Source organism: Lotus japonicus, chromosome 6, assembly GCF_012489685.1.
Source record: "Lotus japonicus ecotype B-129 chromosome 6, LjGifu_v1.2".
NCBI lineage: Eukaryota > Viridiplantae > Streptophyta > Magnoliopsida > Fabales > Fabaceae > Lotus > Lotus japonicus.
In genome coordinates this window covers 46,926,425-46,947,759 of record NC_080046.1, presented here as the reverse complement: position 1 = coordinate 46,947,759, position 21,335 = coordinate 46,926,425, and the positions used below count along the sequence as shown (strand labels likewise).

Sequence of the window (21,335 nt, the reverse complement as noted above, 5' to 3'; positions counted from 1 at the left end):
TCTGTGATGCACTCATCATCACTTATTTTTATGATAGAGTAAAGTACACTCACCCCTCTCAAGGTTTGTTAGAATTACACTCCACCCCATTCTTGTCTAAAATCTACACCCCACCCCATTTTATATAGATGCAAATTTAGTGACGAAAAATATTCTTCATTAATAATTAGTTATTATTTAAATTGTTAATCAATAATTTCAAAAAATATTTTCAATATAATCAAATAAATTTAAAAATGAAAACATCACAGTCCTCCTCATTCTCTCAATCGCGGTCTTCCTCCATAAATTCACAATGCAAATTCTGCAATAGCACACCCGACCGGTATACAAACCATATCTCGAACATAGGGAAACATGCTTGTGTTTTCATATTTGGTAATAATTCAATTTTAATAAAAATAATCTCTTTATACCTCAAATTTTGAAAATTGGATTGTAGACCCAAAAAGCAAGACAAATGGGTGAAGAAAATAGAGAAACAAAATTAAGAAATATGAAGTGGATCAGAGGTTATTAGAACCCAACGATGCGGTGGAGCACCGTTTTTAACAAAATCCAACGACATCTTAAACCAACAGAGCGTTCGCTCGCAACTTAAAGGGGGTGAAGTTCACAAGAAGTAGTTGAACAGGTAGCTTTGGGAATGTGCGATTCACGTTCTGTGGTTCAGGTCGCAACAAAACTTTGATGCATGGTGGTGCCATGGGGTTTCACAGTCTGGGACAGTGGCCGTCGTGTTAAAGGGAGCAAAGGCTTGGTGGTGACCGTTTGTGGTGAGAAATATAATTTGGAGACAGATGGGACGTGGACTTAACAGACAGAGTGGATTGTTTTTTTAAATTTAATTCAGTAAAATTATTTTCATAAATTAATGTATGATAGTGTATATGCATTAAACTTATTTAAATTTTAACTAATTAGTAATTATTTTTTATTAGTGACGAATTTGTTTTCGTCACTAAATTTTTCCTTTATAAAAAATGGGGTGAAGTGTAGATTTAAAAAAAGAATGGGGTGGAGTGTCATTCTTACAAATCTTGAGGGAGGTGAGTGTATTTTACTCTTTATGATACATCGGAAAATACTAATCATCACTTATTAAAGTAATGCGCCATAGTTGACACCATAAAATAATGAACCAACAAAGGAGGTATAAATTTAGACCGTGTTTTGGCAAGAAATTAAATGAGTACTATACGATAACCAGTTTCATTTGAAATCCATGTACCATAAATTTTTATGGATCATAGTATAATTTAAATTAGTATGATATTTTGAGACATATTTTTCGAAAAAATGAGTTTAAACTTTATTATAAATTTACGTAAAATCTAAAAATAGAGATATTTAAAATGATTTGTATACATGTAAACAAAGTATTTCTATATTCTCCGTAAAAAGTATTTATATAAAAAAAAAATTCTTCATAATATTTTTAGTTTCTTCATTTTCTAAATAAGCATATTTATAGATCTATTCAACAGGATTTTCAAATGATAATTGAAAATAATTATTGTATTCCAAATAAATTGTTGAACTTGTCCAACTTATTATAGCACTCGCCACCTTGGCTGAATCCAACTACTGTTAAATAGTTCTTTCATACAATGAAAATTCACCAGGTCAGAACTTCCAAATGTATGGTAGTTTTTGGTTTCTAATGAATAAAATACAATATTTTGGCGATAAAATCTTGGAAAATATATTTTATTTTCCATTCCAGGAAAGTTGGCCACCGCAGAAAATGATTGATCACCAACGAAAATCATATGATTTTCAAGATTTTCAACTCTAGTCCATATCATTTCAGATTTATCCAACTTGAAAACTTGAACCCAGTTTTCAAAAGCACCTTCAAATACCGTCATGAGACTACCATTGCATTCTACTAGAAAGCACCTGTAGTAGTCGATGCATGGAGCGTCAGGCTTCTCACATTCTTTCCAAATTTTGTCTTCTTCTACTACTTCTTGAAGAATTCCCAACTTTCCTTTGCCGCTAAGACAATAGAATACTTCATTATGAAAACAAGGGCTGATCTTGGAAAGACAAAAGTTAAAGTTTTCAAATTCAGATTCTTCCCAGTTCTCCTTCTCAATGCAAGTGGTGTATACTATCATGTCACATGAATCTGAATCTGAATCTGAATTGTTGAATAAATCTTTATGGAGTTCAACTACTACACATTCTGTAGAGGTTGGGGGATGTGAAATTCCTACACACTTTGTATTCCTTACTTTTTGTTCTGGCGCAGGTCCATACGCGAGTTGTTTCACTTCTCTTGTAAAGGGATTGAAGAACATGTTAGAAGTTGTGTCTACCGCCAGTAATAGCCAGCCATCTTTTGAGTAGCAAATTTCACAATCTCCTTGAATATCTTCGGGCAAATTAATGCTATATTTATACTTGATCTCATGCTTTGGATGCACAAAGGTTAAGATATTTTCTTTCTCAAAGAAAACAAATAAGGGAGAGAGTGAAAGATCATCAAAACTTGACATCGAAGGGTAAGAAAGTGACCTCCATTGAAGTGGTGGTGCTCTTAAACGGAAGAAGTTGTTAGTAGCTCGGAAATGCATATAATCTAGTACATTAAGACATCTTGCAACCTCTCCGATTATGTCAAAATTCAGTTCTTCAAAAGGAAATGCACAAGAGTTAGTAGCTATATCCCTTGTCTTATCTGAATGGACTATAAGACTACTTTTCTCCCCTCTAGTTTGTGTTTTTTCTCTTTCTTCTTGGAGTGAAAATGTCATCCTACACAACATGAATATAATATTGTTTCGACATGTCAATTCAAATCAATTCTGAAGTCTATGAAAATCAATTGGAAAACTTCATACCTTAGATCTGGTTTAAACCAGAATGAGCTGGACAATTCTGTTGGTAAATTAGAGAAAGCGTGACAAATCATATGACTATTGTCTTCAATGTTGTATATGTGAACAAACTTTTTGTTCTTCAAGGTAAAATAAATACGTCCTCCTTCAGTTTCAGGATGAATTGCTTGACAAGCAAAAGGTAAACCATCGTTTGATAAGAAGAACACTTTGTCTAGCATGCTTTTTACCTTTTCCCACCTCATATGAGAAAAATCTAATTTGTGAACCGTAACAAAAATAATAACATCACCTTCAAAAGTAATTTGAATATAATATAATTCGTTGTTAGATTCTAACAACCAACTTCTACGCTTGAAGGAAGTATTTGGAGGAGGCGGCAAGAAAACATGTGCACTGTTTATTTCAAAGCCACTTGGTTCGAGCTTCTTTATTACCCCTAGAACACCTGAATAATAGGACTTTGCATACAAGCAACCATTACAGTAAACCGGGTTAACTAGATCGTGCAATTCACCGCTGTCCTCGGAATATTCCACTTCAGACCATTGACAATCTCCAAGTTTACAGAATAGTATTTTCTGATCTCGACCAACGTGGTATGAGAATAAAAATATGAAGCAAATTTGATCCGTTGCAGTCGGAGAACACGAAAAAATGCAATTAGTAATTCCCAAAAATTGGTTTAAGTTTGGGAGGTTTATTTTCTCGAGGTTAGAAGGATTCCAAAAAAATATATTGGAAACCGCAGATATCCTCATATATTTACGCAAAAGGCACCAACCATATTGTACAGTCAATAGACTTGTATCCGCCAACTCTGGAATACTTCTTATGTAGGTTTTGTTAGGATCTGATATACTGCAAAAGGTATGCTGCTTGTATTGCTTGTAGTTTGCGTTGTCGCCGCGATTGAAATAAAGGGCCCGTTTGGTGGTCAGGATAGGATATGATAGGATATGATATGTGAACAGGATAGCAACAGGATAGGATAAGAGCAGGATAGACTCTTATCATATCCTGTGTTTGAGGTGCACATGATAAAGACAAGATATGGTAAGGAAAAATGTATCAGATTTATATTTGAATAAAAAATATATTTAAAATTGATCATTCTATTAAATTTAATTCATTTACATTTTCATGAATGCGTCTATATTTTAAAATAAATAAAATTAATTTAAATTTTATTAATTAGTCTCTTTTTTTTTTGAAGATAACCTATATTTCAAATAAAATTATGCAGTTAACCAATTGGTTTTCACTTAGTTGTGACACGTGATAATTAACAATAAAAATTAACTAAATTAAGAATATTATTATTTCAAAAGTACTTTATGTTTTAATTATAAATTATTATACAAGTAGATAAGTAGTTTTAAATAATAGGAGATGAAAATAAAAAATTAATCTATTACTATTAAAAAATCAATATTTGTAATCAATGGTTTTCACTTAGTTGTGACACGTGATAAACAATAAAAATTAACTAAATTAAAAATATTATTATTTCAAAAATATTTTATATTTAAATTATTATATAAGTAGATAAATAATTTTTAAATAGTAGGAGATGGAAATATTAAATTAGTCTATTATTATTAATAAATTAGTATTTGTAAGTGAGTAGTCTATTTTACTATTTATGAATAATAATTTTATTTATTTTTTATTTTAGTTAAATTAATATTTTACATTTATTAATTAATATTATTATTAATTATATAATATTAAAATAAATTAATTTGGAGTTATGATACTGAAATAAAATATATAACTGGTATCCTATCCTGTTCTATCCTAGCTCTCCCCTCAGGATAACTTTTACACATGATTGACAGGATAGGATAGGAGACAGGATAGTGTTATCCTATCCTGCTGGCGCAACAAACAACATATAACAACATGATATGATTATTATCCTGTCCTATCCTATCTTGTCCTGGCCACCAATCGGGCCCAAAGAAGCCAAGGGTAAGGTTGGGTGGGAGGAAGGCATTGGTGCTTGGTCCTCTTCTCTATTTTATTTGGTTTTGGTCGACCCTATGTGTGTATTAAAAAAATTGAAATTATTATGATGATCATAACAACATATTGCAAAAATTGAAAACAAAATTGGATCAAGAGGAGAAAATGGCCTACCATGTGGAACACAACACTCAATTCCAGAATGAGAGGTGCTATACACCACAAAGTGCAGCCATTAGACAGGAAGAATGATAGAGATTGGGTTTACCACAACCTCTTAATATCATATCAAATATATAAACTTCGGATACAATTTTTAATATTTAAAATCACAAGATAAAAATATGTTAAAAATTTAAGTAGATTGTGTTATTTTTAAAAACAAGATGGAATTGGATTTTTATTTAAAAACAAGATGGCATCGTTAACAGAGGTGATATCTTTAAAAAATTGATTTTGTTCAAGAAAAGATCTTTAAAATAATAAAGGTATAGTAAAAATAAGTCTCCTTTCTTAATATCGATATTAAATTTATTTCTTATATATACGTTCGAAAAAAAATTCGTATATAATAAAAAAGAAAAATATCCTATCAAATACAATTTTTAATATTTAAAATCACTACAGAATATGTTAAAAACTTAGTTAGACTATGTTACTTTTAAAAACAAGATGGAATAAGATTTTCATTTAAAAAAAGATAAGATCTTTAAAAAATTGGATTTTTATTTTTATTTTTAAAACAATATGAGATCTTTAGAAAAATAAGGTAGAGTGAAAACAACTCTTCTTTATTGATATCAGTATTAAAAATTAAATAGAGTTCTTTTTATATTAGTTTTTTTTACGTTCTTTTTATATTAGTTGATTCCCTAAAAAAAAAATATTAGTTGATGGAATTTTTTCTTATTTATATTGTAAATTAAATTATGTGGTCTTATCTTATTTATATTATTATAAATTAAATTAATATAAACAAGAAGAAATTTTTGTCCTCCAATTTCCTCCCAGCTAGGGTTAGCAACGGGCCTCGTAGGTACGGGTTTAACCATTCTCACACCCGAACCCAAACTTAACACTTAAACCCAAACTCAAACTCCAACTCAATATGAGTGCAAAAGTTAAATTCAAATCCCTGGGTTTCGGATTACCCGAACCCAAATCCAAAATCTAATGTGAGCACCGAACCCGCGAAAAATCCAAAAACCCGACCCAGAAACAACATATACGTAAGAGAATAACATGAACATAAGTTGATTAAACCTCATCATCTTTCTAATACAAAGGGGAAAATATAGTTCATGAACATAAGCTGATAAACAACACAATTTATGAATATTTTTTACGTTAAAGAAAACCCTACTTAGTAACTTTAATAATATAAATAAGGCCCGGTATTTACATGCATAAGACTTCGAGTTTGAGTTGGGGTGCGAGTTTAATCAATCTCACACCCGAACCCAAACAGGTTTTAAAATTCGTGTGAAACTCAAACCCAAAAAAATCGTGTTTCGCCCGAAATTTCGGGTTGGGGCCCGCGGGTGCTGGTTTTCCTGGCATCTATACCCCCGACATCTTAACAAAATTAGGTAATTGTTATTCGGACCCCTGACATCTATTCGTACCTCATTTCCAATTTTCGATAGCATTTTGAAAGTGTTTTGAAAGTGCGTTACCTACGCACTTTTCAAAATGCGTTATGGACGCACATCTAAAGTGCGTTATGGTCGCACTTTGAAAGTGCGTAAGTAATGACATTTAAGTGTTTTTGCACTTTAAAGGGTGCGTTCAAATGGATGTGGGGTCCAAATAACTACTCCCTAAGAATTAAAACCTCTCTTCACCCTTCCCCTCCATTTCATAAAAATTAAAATCTCTACCCTCTCATTCCCTCAATTAGCAAATTCTTAAATAAAAAGTGCTTCCTCCGTTCCTATATACTCCCTCCGGTCCTATTTATAAGCAGCAAAAAAAAAATTCACATAGTTTAAGAAATGTAGTTAAACTAGATAAAATGCATTAAATATGTCTTGAATCAAAATAAACTTCCAAAATTACCCTTTATTATTAGTGTTGGAAAGTGGGAAAGAGAAATAATAATTAATGAGACACATTTTACAAGTTAGAATTAATAAGGGCATCATTGGAAAAAAATAATTAATATAGCTCAAACTTTCATTTGATTCTTATAAAAAGGACCAAGATTTTTCTTCTCTTTCATGCTTATAAATAGGACCGGAGGGAGTAACTGATACTTTAAGGTTGTTGCACAAGTATTAAGAAGTAGCAATTAATATTCTTGTTTTACTAAAATTACTATCTAACTTCCTATTATACCTTTTATCTCTCTTATCAATTTTACATTTTTAATTTTCCTACCACCAATAAATAAATGGCAAATTGATAAAGTAGAATTAATGCTCTCTTGGAATTGTAAAAGTATCAGTTAAATAGAAACAAAAAAAGAACCAAAATAGTATTAGTTATTTAGGAACGGGGGGAGTAATGATCTATTCACACTCATATTTTTTCACTTTATTTTCACTAAATTTTGTTTCTTTTTTTTTTAACGGAAATTTTGTTTATTTCTCTTTCATCTTTTTCTATAATAATACATATCACATCTCATATTTTCCTTTTATTTTTATTTCTATCTATCTTCTCCTCCACCTATTTTCCACTAAAATAAAGTGTAAAGAAAACATTAGTGTCCACATCGGTACGTTCACACTCTACATTTTTCTATCTTATTTCAACTTGTTTTCTCTTATTTATTCCTCTTCACTTTTCTTATCACAGTACACATCATGTCTGATGTCTCTCAATTTTTTCTTTTCTATTCTCTTCTCATCCCTCTCTAGAGGGTGTATATGTGTGAACAAGCCATTTCCCTTTATCAATCATCCGATTTGTTGGAGTACGGATAACCGATTCGAACAACCATTGAAGTTGACTTTTATTTTGTTGGTTCACGAATATACGAGATTAATTCCATCATCATAACAAGAAAGACTGAAACTCTGAAAGAGCCAACATGCTACAAGATTTTCATGTAAGCACCATTGTTCAACTAATACATTCCTAATTATGAATCCTTACCAAACCACTTCACCTCTAACCTTACCTTGCCTTGGCATGTAACATTGTAAACTCAAGAGGGAACTAGTTCTTTCATAAATTGAAATTTCATATATGAATGCAGGGAAATTTTGTTTAAAAAAAATTGACAAAAGAGATTAGACAAACAGTCACTACAACAAGGAATGATACATCTCTTCAGTTCTGTCATATCTTCCCATTTATTGCAAATTAAAGATAGCATTGTGATTAAACATTAATCCAAACAAATTGCTCAGAAGTCAAAATTGTTAATTGATCTTGGGTTGTTACTTGTCACAAAAAGCAACATTCTAATGCACAATACATCTGAAGAAAGTTATAAAAAATCAACAACAAAATGAAGAAAGAAGGAGGAAAGAACATGTAAAGAAGTGGAACTGAAAACTCCCAAAAAGCTGATGAGAGAGTAGGAAGAAAACTATGTACATAAAAGGTCAACCTCTGAATAATTGTCCACTTATCTGTTATGCAAAGGATTAGGACCAGTGTAGATTTTCCTTTTCTCATCACCAAAAACATCTTCATTACCTCCTTCACCTGTGTTCTGTCTCAAGCCTTCTTTACCTTGAGTAGGACCAAGCTTTGACATAGACCCAGTTTCAAAGTTTTGAAATTTCACAGAACCATGTGCAGTAGTGGAGGAGCTTTGGCATTGGAACAGAAACAGAACCAAGAGTAGGAGAGAGAAGTAATAAGCCCAACCCATCAGTCTCATTGTCTCAATGAACAGAACAAACAGATCATGCATAAAGAACAAAAAGAAAGCAAGGTTCTTTTTGGATCTGATTCAAAAGGGGGTTAACCAAGCAAAAACCAAAGAAAGAAAACTCAGAGAAAGGTGAAATGTGGTTTCCTTTTTCCTCCTTTTGGCACTGAATGGCAGTTTTGGCTAGAGTTGTGTGGGGAATGTCTGTTTTTTAATTGGATGTGGTGGTAACCTTGATGTCTGTGCTCTGAAAATTATGAGGATAGTCAATTAGAGGTGAGGTGTGAGTCAATATGCATAGGGTTCAGTGCTTTAATGCAAAATAAATATTGTGCAGAGATTGTTTGGATGCAGATTTCAGAGCCCCTTTTTTACTTGGGAAACAACTATGGACCAGAGAAAGGGAAAGGAGGGATATTTCTTGCATCTGTTGGGAGATCAGGGTGATGCATGCTGCTATGAATTCGAACAGGTTTTATGTGGATATTTGCTGGAAAGTGGAACATTTAATAAAGTAGACCATGTAGAATGATGTGAAACCAAATAGAATAGAATAAAAATATCATAGGCTTTGGCTCCCTTATGTTATAAAAAAAAAAGAATATCATTATTTCAAGTACCCTTTCTCTCACATTAGAAGTGAACAGAGAAATGTATATAATGGATTCTACCACATTTTATTTCATGCTATCCTATTTTAATCCATATCCAAATCATACAACCTATTATACTTTGTGCAGAACAAAAGTATTATGTAGTCAATGTATTATGTAGTCTTACTCTAAATGTTGGCTATGAAGCCTTTATGCTTTTCTTAGCCTTTATCATTGATTTTGTACTTTTTCCTCCCTTAATTAACCTACTTAATAAAAACTGAACCTGAAATTCAAATGGACTCTATCTTAGCCTCACAAGTTTTGATCTCTAAGGGTGTGTTTGAGAGTTTTTAGAGGGGGGGGGGTTAAGCTTCTCCCTTGTTTGGAAGTTTCAAATTCAAAAATACTAAAATATATAAATAAGAGAGTTTTGAAGGGTCTTAGAGGAGTTTTATAAATACATCAAGTCATTTCCCTTTTTAAACTCTCCAAAACAATGGAAGAATTTTTCATAAGCCTCCCCTTTTCTTTCACTCCACTTCAAAACTCAACTCACAAACACACAAATCAAATTTTGTGAGGCGAATCATCAAAGTGCCAAGGCAATAGATTGGTGAATCCACAAATCAAATAGTTTATTTTTTTAAAAGTCACCATTAGGTCTTGTAAATTAATCACATTTAAAAAAACGTGTTTATATGTTAAAAATAAATAAATCATATAAATAATAAATAATGTGTCGAAGATGGTATCCAAAAGAGCATAACCAATGCGAGTGCTTTCAATGTTTGGAGCTCTCCTTTACCTGAGGCTATACCCATCTTGCAGGCAGATGCGCTCGGTGTGACTTTCTTAAAACCGTAGTTTTTTCTGTCTTTTTTCTTTATTGTTGTTATAAAAAAAGAGTATATTAACATTTCTCATTTCCCATATTGTAAATACATTGTTGCTCGGAGTAAATAAAGTAGTGTTAATCGGAAAGTTAATTTCATGTCTGATCATCTTTGATTACCCTTTTCGTTTGGTGCATCTACTGTATATTCTATGCTATCCCTGGCTATATTAGTCCTATTCTAGCGTCGAGCTTTGTTCCTACTTCTTAAGTGACAAGATAACTGCACATTTATTGAACAAAATATAGTGCTTCTCTGTCAGTTATAAAGTTCAGATGAAGAACAATAAAAAAAGAAATTGGTCAAACATGTGGGGATTTGATAAATAGGCCATCAAAATGAGGACAGTGAATTCATGGATCTTTTTCTAACAATGAATCATGTTGTCTTTATTCACTTTACATAAGGGAAAAAAAGCTCATACCTTTAGGTTGTGGAAACTTTTTTATTTTATTGTCGCCCCATCTCATGGAAGGGCCCTCTTAGATTTTGACCCCAAAACCTTGGTAGAATATTTTGAGAAATCTACTTTTGTAGATTACATACTTTTTTCCTTCAAAATTGCCTCTTATTTTGTTTATTTATTAACTTTTTTTAAAGTAGAGACATGAATTTTTGTAACAAGCATCTTCATTTAATCATTTACCTGTAGTGGCAAGGATGTGAGGAATAAGTAACTATTAAAAATGGGAACAAACTAGCAAGGTTGACATTTTATTGTTAATTTTGTTGGCATAGTAACCATGGTCTTGTATCTGAGAGGTTGAGGTTGTAGATTTGAGGCTGAATTTGTTCATTTAGGACGATGTAAATGTAAATCTAATCTATGTTTTTTTTGAGTCTAACAATTTTTTCTATCTTGGATTGATGCATCATATTCTCGCCCTAATTTTTTTATACCAAAAGATATGTTCCCCACTTTAATAAGGTACACAACACAGCTAAATGGTTATTCACAACTGGCACAAATGAATTTGTTGTATAAAAGAAGCAGGTGCAGTAAATTCAACATTAATGGAGGAGATGTATCATATGTGTGCCTGTTAAGGTGTCACGTTCTTTTGGGAAAGTGAGTCTCAAATTGGGTCATTGTGTGATTATGTCACATCCTATTAAATACAATGCAGATTTTGAAACAAAATATCGTCATGCATATGCATTTATGTCTCAATTCAATATACTTACCATGCATGTCATATAAATTACTACATCTGTATAACACTCACAAGTCACAAAGCTTTAATTATGGTGGCATTATCAAAGGTAAACTTGTATCATGATGAGGGACACCCACCACCATCAAAGTTGAGGTTGTGAAGGGAGCTAGGCGATCATTTTCTGAGGGTGTTAAAAAGCTTTGATCTTTTGACTGTGAATTACAAGCAGATTGAAAAAAAAGGAGTGAGACAATTCGTTCATTACACAAGGGCCATCATTAAGGCCAGGAATTAAATTGTTGCACAAGCAAAATAATCAATGTCTCTTTCTTACTTTGGTGTATGCTTTTGGTGCCTTTTTCTACTGGTCAAAGCCACGGTTCAAATGCTTCTACTGAAAGGTTATCAAAGCTTTTAATTTTAGGCTTATTCTCATTCTCATACTATCCTTTTCTTCTACTTCTACGAGTATAACTTCATGGCATTATAGGGGGAAAACAGAGAAAAATCGGATTGTCATGTCATTTATAACTTATAAGTACATCATTAGACATATCTCTAGACAATGTAAGATTTAATAAAGTAATTAAACACAATATCATGATTTCGGTTCCATATGAATAAAACACCATGATTAAAGACAAATTTCTAAGAGCTAAGTATATGTTCGATTCTCTGTTAATTAGAGTTTCAATGCAGGTTAATGAAGCAACAAGCCTATAAATTGATTGTCTGAGGGTTTGTTTTTCTGGTAGAAAGCTAAACTGAAAAATTGTTCCTTCCAGAAAAAGTTGCAATTGCATTATCACATTGATAACTATGCACCATAAGTTGGAGCTGAACAAACTTTAATCCAAACATGCATGCAAAAGTATTGCAAAGTAAATGCTTGGTTTAAGAATTTTTCCATAAAATATGCAACAAAACTAGATTTTCCAGCAACAAATGTTCTGCAGTTGAACATATTAGAATCACATTAAAAGGCTCAAACATGACCAAACTACATTGCTTTTGTAGTGTTTAGAAAATGGGTAGATTTTCACATTAGAGAGAGAAATGATTTTGGAGAAGCTGTTAAAAATAGCTTTTAAGGGTGGAGAAGTGATTTTAGAATATTTAATAGTGAATCCAAACACTGATAGCAGTCATGCTTAAACATTGCGTCCAACTAGCTGGACAACCACTTTACATTGCATATGAATTAATGAAAAGCAGAAACGATGGTAGTTGGACAGGATAACCCTGCAAAATGATAAAATTTCTTAATCGCCATTCCCCATAACCCTCAAAATGCAGGTAAATAAAGTTTAGTTAAGTGTGAACATTATTTCCTCTGTTCTGTTTAGGTTAAGAGTTAAACTAGTCATGCGTATAGCCAAACAGATATACATTATACAACAAATGCACGATGGCTGAAACAAGGAAAAAATTGCAAGCTTTAATTCAAATGAGAAGCTTGCACTTGCTATTGATATTGCTATTGGCAGATTACAGCCATTACATCTCTCTTCCCAACTCATCCACAGGAGTGGGCAATTTATTCCTCTCATATAATTATGCAGAAAAAGGAAAAAAAGAAAAGAAAAGAAATATACATATAGAATGACCTGTCATTGCTTGAAGCACCTATTTATATATATTTTTATGGTACAATACATTATCATATCTTGGAAGCATCAGATGTGACTCGGCCTAAGGCGACGGCAGTCTTTGAGCCAGATGGGCGGCCCAGATGCTTGCTGATGAAGTCCCCGGCTGACAAGAGCTTTCCCAGATCAACATTTGTCTTCACACCAAGCCCATTCAGCATGTACACAACATCTTCAGTAGCTACATTTCCTGAAGCTCCCTTAGCATATGGACAGCCACCTAGACCAGAGACTGAAGAATCCACTGCACTAATCCCCATCTGTACATATACAAATTAATGATGTCCATTAATAACTGTGACAGCCAAGAGATAAAATGCAGGCCCTGTTCTATCGAAAAAAGGTGTTCATGGATGGTGAAGAATTTCCATTGCTTGTAATTGTACAATGGTGGTTCAGTTGCATGTCTAAAAGAGGCAAGCTCAATAAATTGTATGCATGAATGGACAAACAAATAAAAACTTCAAGATGTGGCTTGTTGACTTACTTGGAGAGACACAAGAATATTTGGAAGGGATTGCCCGTATGTGTCATGGAAGTGGACGGCAAGTTTATCTATCGGTACAACAGCCATTACTGCCAAAAGCATTGGAACTACAGTTCCTAATCACAACAGAAATAGCAAATTCTCAGTGAGAAATTCATGGTTAAGAGGTAAAGAACAAAGTTTGACATTTATCCCCCAATATTTCCAAGATTTGACACTTAATGCTTTGCTGTAAAGCATTAGGAAACAAATGGGGACAAATATCAGCAGTCAAATATGAGGTTCAGCGAAAGATGTGGTGATGAAAATTAAGAAAATATGTCAAACAATTATGAGATATTGCCGAGCGCTATACTACAAAAGTGGACGAATATCTTTAAAGCAAATTCTTGTAGATTATCAACCAAGATTTGAATCTTCCTTACATTTGAAGTTGGTTAATTAGAATAAAAAAACAAAGGAGCACTGAAGAATAAAGAACCCTAAATTATCATGCTTGCATTTGGAAAAACCTACACAAGAATAGAGCAACTTGTCTATATCACAAAAGGACAGTACTTCACTAGATCAGTGTTGGATCAAACATGGATAGCTGAGGGCCTATTTGATTTGAGAAAATGTTTTCAGTTTTGATTTCCAATTTTCAATGATAATTAAAAAAATACTACCTTATTTTCACTTTGTTTTCTACTTTCAAATACTTGTACAGGAAAAGGAGAAAATAAAATATATGTTGTTTTCACCATTTTTATACAAATATTTGAAAGCAGAAATTTGTAAAATAAAGCGACATTTTTATAACTATTAGTGAAAATAAGAAATAAAAACAAATTAATGTTTTCTCAAACCAAATCTGCCCTTATTTTTTATAAAATATAATGTCATCTAACTCATTACCTGGTGTGCCGACTCCAATTGTGTCACCAAGGGAGATTTCAAAGCAACCCATATCATATAATTCTTTAGCCACATAAGCCACTTGTGAAGGAGGGACTGGTCCTTCCACTGGGCATCCAGCGACACATGATACATACCTATGAAATTTCAATAAAGAGAACTGATAAGCAGAAGAGATCAAGGGAAGCCGAATTTCTCTTTCCTAAAATTTACAATGTCTGGCACTTTCACTTGTCTAACAGTCAGACCTTGACGGCTTGACCTGGTTTCCTTACAAACAATACCATGAAGAGTCTTCACTGATACTAAAAATTAACTTAGTTTAAAGTAACTGTCTAAAAAAAGTAAAAAAAAAAATAAAACAATACAAATATAGATCTTTAGACTGATATTGAAAAATATTTCGTGTAATCTAGGATCAAATGGTACAGCAATGGGAATAAAGGTTAGGAAGGAAAAAAAATGTTCCAATCGCAACATCATCACCAATCACAGTGAAGCAAGAAAATTTTCCCTCAAATCAATAAAATTATACAACATCTCTAGTCCTCGTGCACGTCTCCAACAATGTGTGCACATGAGTGTAAGTAACTGAGTATAACTCTCCAGTTTCCCTACCCTTGTAAATAAAATATAAGTTTTACGAAGTCTTCTAATAAAATAGATAACTTATCACTTATACAGAGTATTTAATATTGAACAAATTTTAGATTTTGTTTGGCATTCAATTGTTAAGACTTAAGAAAGACGGGGAACAAGAATAAACAAAAACTAAATAATTGAGTGAATAGTATGCAAGAACAGCTTATAACATTTTTTTCACCTTTGATTAAACTATGTTGTTTCTATTAGTTGACTTCTAATCGTTACAAAAAAAACTGCTTTTTCAGCTAACAATATATCTTTCTATAAATTGTAAAAACTATTTAATGTATGGCATAAAGAAAATTTCATAAATATTATTGATTGTTTTATACGTATTGGTAATACTTTAGTCAATAGGTTTATCATATTTGAAATGTTTAAGTTAAAATGTATATAATTAAAATTTCTCTTTTTAAACTTCCCATGGTTGAACATCTGTATCGGTTCTTGCACTGGTTTGAAAAGTAATAAAATACAATGGAGAAGGGTATAAAAAGCTGATTACATACTTTTTAATTGACTGATAAGGACCAGGGATCTCAACTATGGTAACTGTTGAAGATATAAAACCATTTCTAGGTCTACTCTTAGCTTAAAGTTGCACTCAATCACTGCAGTCATTCTTAATGATGAAATTGAAACTTCAGAAAATGATAAAATGATGATTATGTGTAATCCATGCTTCAAGTACAGATTAGAGTCAGCAATATATAAGTAAATAAGTTCAGCTAGGTTTCACAATGAAAAAAACCGTTACAATACAAAAATATTGCTTCCCCAGAACAGAACATGTAGAAAATCCATCAATTGAAGATAACTTGTTCAATTAATTTACAGGTTCTACCCTAAAACAAAGGAGAAATTGCAGGGAAATCCTGTACAAAATATCGAAATCAAAATCTATTGGAATTTCCAGTCTGGCTTAAACGCAAACTTGCAAATATACTGAAGTGAAGAGTATTTCATGGATGCTTAGAATAATGAAGGAAAAAACAAAAGACATACCCTCGAACAGGAATTGAGAGCTCTTTAGCAGCACTTGTGACAGCTCGATAGCGAGCAAGGCTCTCTTCAATACTACAATTGATGTTTGATTTTGAGAAAGATTCAGAGGCTGCTGCAAAAACAGCTATTTCTCTAGCACCAGCAGCTATAGCAGCTTCAAAACCCTATAAATGAAACATATGAGATATCTGAATGTAAAATCTGCAACATTTATAGTTTTTTTAGACATTTGCACCTTTAAATTAGGGGTCAGAACTGGCAATCTGATGCCTCCCAGGTTTTTAACTGCTTGCATTACATCCTTTGCATCAGCCAACTGAAACATAAAGAGATAGAATGAAATTCAAGCAGGTAAATCTCAAATCACACAGGAAACAAGTTGGTTAAGATTAAGAAAGGATAACAACTGTAGTTGTCATCAAATCTTAAAAAATGGACAGGTAGACTAAAACTGTGCACCAAGTGGGTAGGGTCGTTTAGAATGAGTGGTTTTGTGGGGAATTAATTTGGACGAAAAGAAAAGGGTGAAAATATAAATATTCATTTGTCTCAAGCACAAATAGAAAGCAGGGGAATTATTTTGAAGAAAATCAACTAGTTCAGTTTATAGAACAGAAAATGACATTTAACTTTTTTTTAAGGGAATTGATAACTAATATCATGTAAATATTCCTTGAAGAAAGTTTAACATGTCAATCATTCATAATATCAATATCAACTAAATGAATATGGTAAAGCCATAATACCTGTGGGACCCACTTGGGAGATACAAAACTAGTAGCCTCAATAACAGATAAACCAGAAGATGCTAGTCTATGAATCAATTCAATCTTTACAGATGTCGGTACAATGTTCTTCTCATTTTGTAAGCCATCCCTTGGACCAACTTCAACTATCTTTACAAACTTTGGCATACCATTCATAAACTGCATTGCCCAAATAAAAATTTTAAATGTGACTTACAGGCCAAAGAAATATGATGAAATCAACCAACAAGAGAAAGCTTAAAATTTGTAATATAAAAACTTTGGAGACACAAAAAGATGCACCACGTGAATAACTAATTTAAAAGCTGTGAAAAAAAATTGTGAAAAGAAAGTAATGCAGTCATTACGTTACCTTATATGCCATATCTTGTGTTTCTTTGTTATTGTGCTTTGGACTATACTGGTAACCAGGGGTGTGCAATGAATTATCAATCATTCCAGATTTCATTGAGTTCCTCCTGATGGTCATAGTCTTTTGACTTGAAGAATCACCTCTAGACCCGTTCCTGGTTTGCCTTTTCCAAGGGAATGTCTCTGCTGTGTACTCTTCATTATCTTCACTGCATGAAAGATAGCCTTAAGGTTAGTTATAGATGTGGGAGATAATTGATTAAAAAACATGTGACAGAAGCCAATGCAATGTAAAGTAGGACAAAAAGAAGTTCAATGAAAAATAAATAAATGCAGAAGTGTCAACTTGCAATAAATTGGAAAATCAACTCACTTGCAGCTGTTAGATGTACTGCAGCTTCTTCCATCAATAAAGCAGTTTCCCATACCCAAATTATCTACACTGGGACGGCAGCAAGCACCAGATGAGAACCTCTGGATTCTATCTATGGTACTCATGCTTGGCAACTTGTCAAGGCCAAGTGGCTCCTCCAAGCTTGACATAGTGAAGTCGATGGGTAAAAGGAAACTGGTAAAAGATGTTGAGAATAAGTACTGTGCATCTGGAATTTATTTAAAATTCTTTCTATCATTTTTCACTATAATCTTTTCATCAGCACATCATGTGACTACTCTATGCATCTTCATACAGTGAAATATATTGACAAGTAATACTTCTGGTTTACTACTTGATGCATAAGCAGGTGGTATAAGCTAAAATTGCAAGATAAATTTTGCCTTTATAGATTTCACTAACTACTGATGATGTAAAAGATAGTTAAATAACTGGGATTTAAGCAAAATTCAATAGGTTAATAAAGAAAACAGCAACACATTCAGCTGGCTTTGGTTTAGGTTATACATATTTGAGAGGTGGAAAATGAGGAGGGGAGAGAAAATGGAGTCAAACATAAAGGATTTTGATTTTAATTCCGTGTTGCTAGGCAGGATGGAAAATCTTCTTGAACTAATTTTTCTTCAATAGGATGGGCTATAAGTTGCCCACCACTTTCTGCTTCCACATATTTTTGTTGTAACAAGCAAACGTGAAGTGATTTTCATCCCAAAATCTCTGCCTCCTAATCTTTGTTTACTCAAATAAGGATAGCCCAAGTCACAAAGGTATCTGCAAATGAAACTGATACTCATATCTTTCAAGTCACTGGACTTGATCCTTTGTCTGTTCAAGACATTTCTCCCTTTCAAGACTTTAACCATGGCCATCGACTCAAAGTCACAACGTCTAATGTTTCAAGATATAGGGCCTCATGTGCATAAGAATTATATATCTCTGAACTATTCATAATTGTTGCTTGCTTTACAAGTGAATCATGTACACTCAAATATATGAAAACAAGTTCCATCTACAAAAATACGTATCCAAACTCTTTTAAAAAAAAAGGAAAATCTAAACAAGAAAAAAGAAGTTTATCAAACCATCAAACATTTACAAGTTAACAGCCAATGTCACTGTACCCTCAGAGACAGAAAAAAAAATAAAAATCCTTAAATTCAGAAATGAGGAACACAGCTGAAAGTTTGAAACAGAAATTTCTTTAAACCTATAACCTCAGCTAAGTCAGAGTTCTTAAGCTCCCCAATAAGCATTATCATGTGCAAAGCAAATGCAAGAGTTAAATCGAAGTATCGAACTAACTTTTAAGAAAAAATTCAATAAACCCTAAGCATTGTCTACTTGAGACCATTAAACCACATTATACAGTGAGTCAGATTCTTAAGTTACCATTGTTACACCTTGAAATTGTAATTAAGATCCTTTGGTTTAACATGTCAAACAAAGACTACAATTCAACTCCTCATATAACCACATCCACAATTTACTCCCAAGTGAGCAATAACCACATAATCAACCAGCAACAACATGAAAAATCAGCTTAAGGTTGGACACTTGAACTTAATTGTAAGAAAGAAAGAAAATTGAATTGAATGAATGAACACACAATCCAGAACTCATAATTAAAAGCAATCAATCAACCATAGCCAATCATTGATTTTTTAATTTTTTGGGATCATTCTGTTCAGCAAAAATACAGGAAAATTGAGAATTGGGAAAAGAAGACAGACCTGAAAGAAATCAAAATGAGAAGGTAATTTTGGCGGGAATGCAAGAGGTAGTTAGGGTTTCAACGAAACCCTAGAAATTGGGGGAAATTGGATTTGGTATATTTACGAAAGAACAGAGTATGAGGAAGAAGAAGGAGAAGAAGAAGGTGAGAAAGGTAGCGTGAGGAAGAGTTAGTTGGTTGTTTATTAAATAAAAAGTTGAAACTTGGTTTGGTTGGTGTGGAAGTGGTTCAACAATGTAGGGGTCATTATTTTATTTCCATTTTATTTTTTATTATTAAATTAATTACTCACAGTTCAATTGGCAACGCGGGCTAAGTATGTGGGAAGACCTCTCAAATTCGATCCCCACACAATACACTCTGGGAGATGGATAAAGAGCCTTAATCGTGACTAAATCTCGAATTTTGCGTCATTCAAAGGGTGACCGGGTACCGGATGTTTATAAAAAAAATTAAATTAATTAATTAACTAGCGTATTTGTTAAAAAGAAAAAAAAAAGTGAGTGGTGGCTTGAAGTTGAATTGAATTGACCTGAGGTGAGTAATTTGGTAGTTGTTGATTGCAGAAGATGCACGCACGCGCCAGAATGAATGAGAGGGAAAGAGAGAGGTGGTTGGCTACTAGTTTGTGACTATGCTATGTGTTCGGTATTTAGTCATCCTCGTTTTCCAACCTTTCAATTTTTGCTTACAATTCAATTCTAAATAATAAAAAATAGAGGGAATTTAAATTTAGGATTTAAAATGCTTTTTCCTAAAACGTGTGATTTTTTTTTATTTTTTTGAAAGTATTTTGTACCTGGAGTTCTTTTTTTTTTAACTTTAGATGGATCCACTTATTGTAGGAACAATGTCTTCTCAATATTTTTTGCATATCAAATTTTGTAGAATGTAAATTAACCAAAAAAAAAATCACTAAAAGTTTAGGTGATTCGAGCTAGGACATCTCTCCAGAAACAATTTACTTATAGATGCTCTTACAAACTGTCTACTAACATTGTCACCACATCGACTGCGAGAATCAAACACACAACATTTTAAGAGGAAGTGGTCTGTCTTTACCAACTGAGCCAACATATGTTATTTGTAAATTTAACAAATCAATGCTAACATGATGGTTATTTAATATGTATAAAATATTTCAGATAAATAGTTAGTATCAATGAGTTTTTATATTCTCTTAATCTACTGAATAATTCAAAGGTCGAATTTATTGAATTTATATTCTACTATAAAAATGTATTTAACCGGAAAAATTGGCAGATAAGTAAGTTCCTTAACCATGTTGCTAAGGGGTTCAAACATTTGTCGTGTTTATGGAAACACTTGTGGTTCTATAAATGAAATTTGGATCGGTTAGAGACTTAGAGTTATTTGTAAGTCTTCATCTCTCATTTATGCTCTCTTACAATGTCATTAAAATTATCGTCCCTTTCAAAAAATATACAGAATCTCTCATATATAAATATGAATGCATTCCTGGCATGCCATGGAGTCTCGTCCACACAATAATGGCCCACACTCAGTGTAGTGCATGCATGAAATATCTCTGAAATCTCTTCCTATGTGGTAGAGGTAGAAGACCCAATACTTGAAGAAAACCTTCTAAACATGCACTTGGTTGAAAGTATTTGGAAGCATCCCACTCAGATAAATGTGGTTGAGGAAGAGTCACTGTAGGATGTAATACTGTGAACCAAGCCAAGATTTTTGGCTTCTACCTTTGATTTTTGTTTTTGTTTTATTTTCCTCCATTAATCTTCTGAAAGTAAGGTATGCGGCTCAAAATTTGACTTATATCATCCTTTATTCTGCATCGTGTATATTGGAATAATTTCATTTTGTCTTATTTTACGCAACAAATTTAAATAATAGTATTTATTAAGGTTGCCTTTTAACATGGATTCTATGGGAGTGGTGCTAGTGCCACATATATGGCCCCTGAAATATTGACCATGACATGTTTTTAGCAAACTATTTCCCTTTGCACATGTAGTGTTGTATTGTTGAAATATTGCATCATTTCCCCCCTTTGCTTGGTCACGAGGGTCACCAGGTGGGAGAAAAGATTGTCTATAAAATATAGCTTGAGTTGCTATGACGGTTGATTTGAAGTCTTTGT

General features: G+C 32.7%; 1 protein-coding gene across 1 annotated transcript; it reads right to left on the bottom strand.

Annotated features, from left to right (window-relative positions):
• Nucleotides 1–12,699: 12,699 nt before the first annotated feature.
• On the bottom strand, nt 12,700–19,387 carry LOC130723967 (hydroxymethylglutaryl-CoA lyase, mitochondrial). The gene is made up of 9 exons (XM_057575116.1): nt 19,212–19,387; nt 17,461–17,655; nt 17,089–17,296; nt 16,716–16,895; nt 16,205–16,285; nt 15,970–16,133; nt 14,320–14,456; nt 13,423–13,538; nt 12,700–13,195 (listed from the first exon to the last, which is right to left on the bottom strand). The coding sequence occupies exons 2-9, from the start codon at nt 17,628–17,630 to the stop codon at nt 12,947–12,949; spliced, it is 1,305 nt and encodes a 434-aa protein (XP_057431099.1). The 5' UTR covers nt 17,631–17,655; nt 19,212–19,387; the 3' UTR covers nt 12,700–12,946.
• Nucleotides 19,388–21,335: the final 1,948 nt, after the last annotated feature.

What these genes read in the sequence shown, in the direction of transcription:
- LOC130723967 (XM_057575116.1), bottom strand. Translation starts at nt 17,630, where the DNA reads ATGTCAAGCTTGGAGGAGCCACTTGGCCTTGACAAGTTGCCAAGCATG. An exon ending in TTCTGACCCCTAATTTAAAG is followed by an intron (nt 16,134 to 16,204) that starts GTGCAAATGTCT and finishes TTTCATTTATAG; the next exon opens with GGTTTTGAAGCTGCTATAGC. An exon ending in AATTGGAGTCGGCACACCAG is followed by an intron (nt 13,539 to 14,319) that starts GTAATGAGTTAG and finishes TGTTGTGATTAG; the next exon opens with GAACTGTAGTTCCAATGCTT.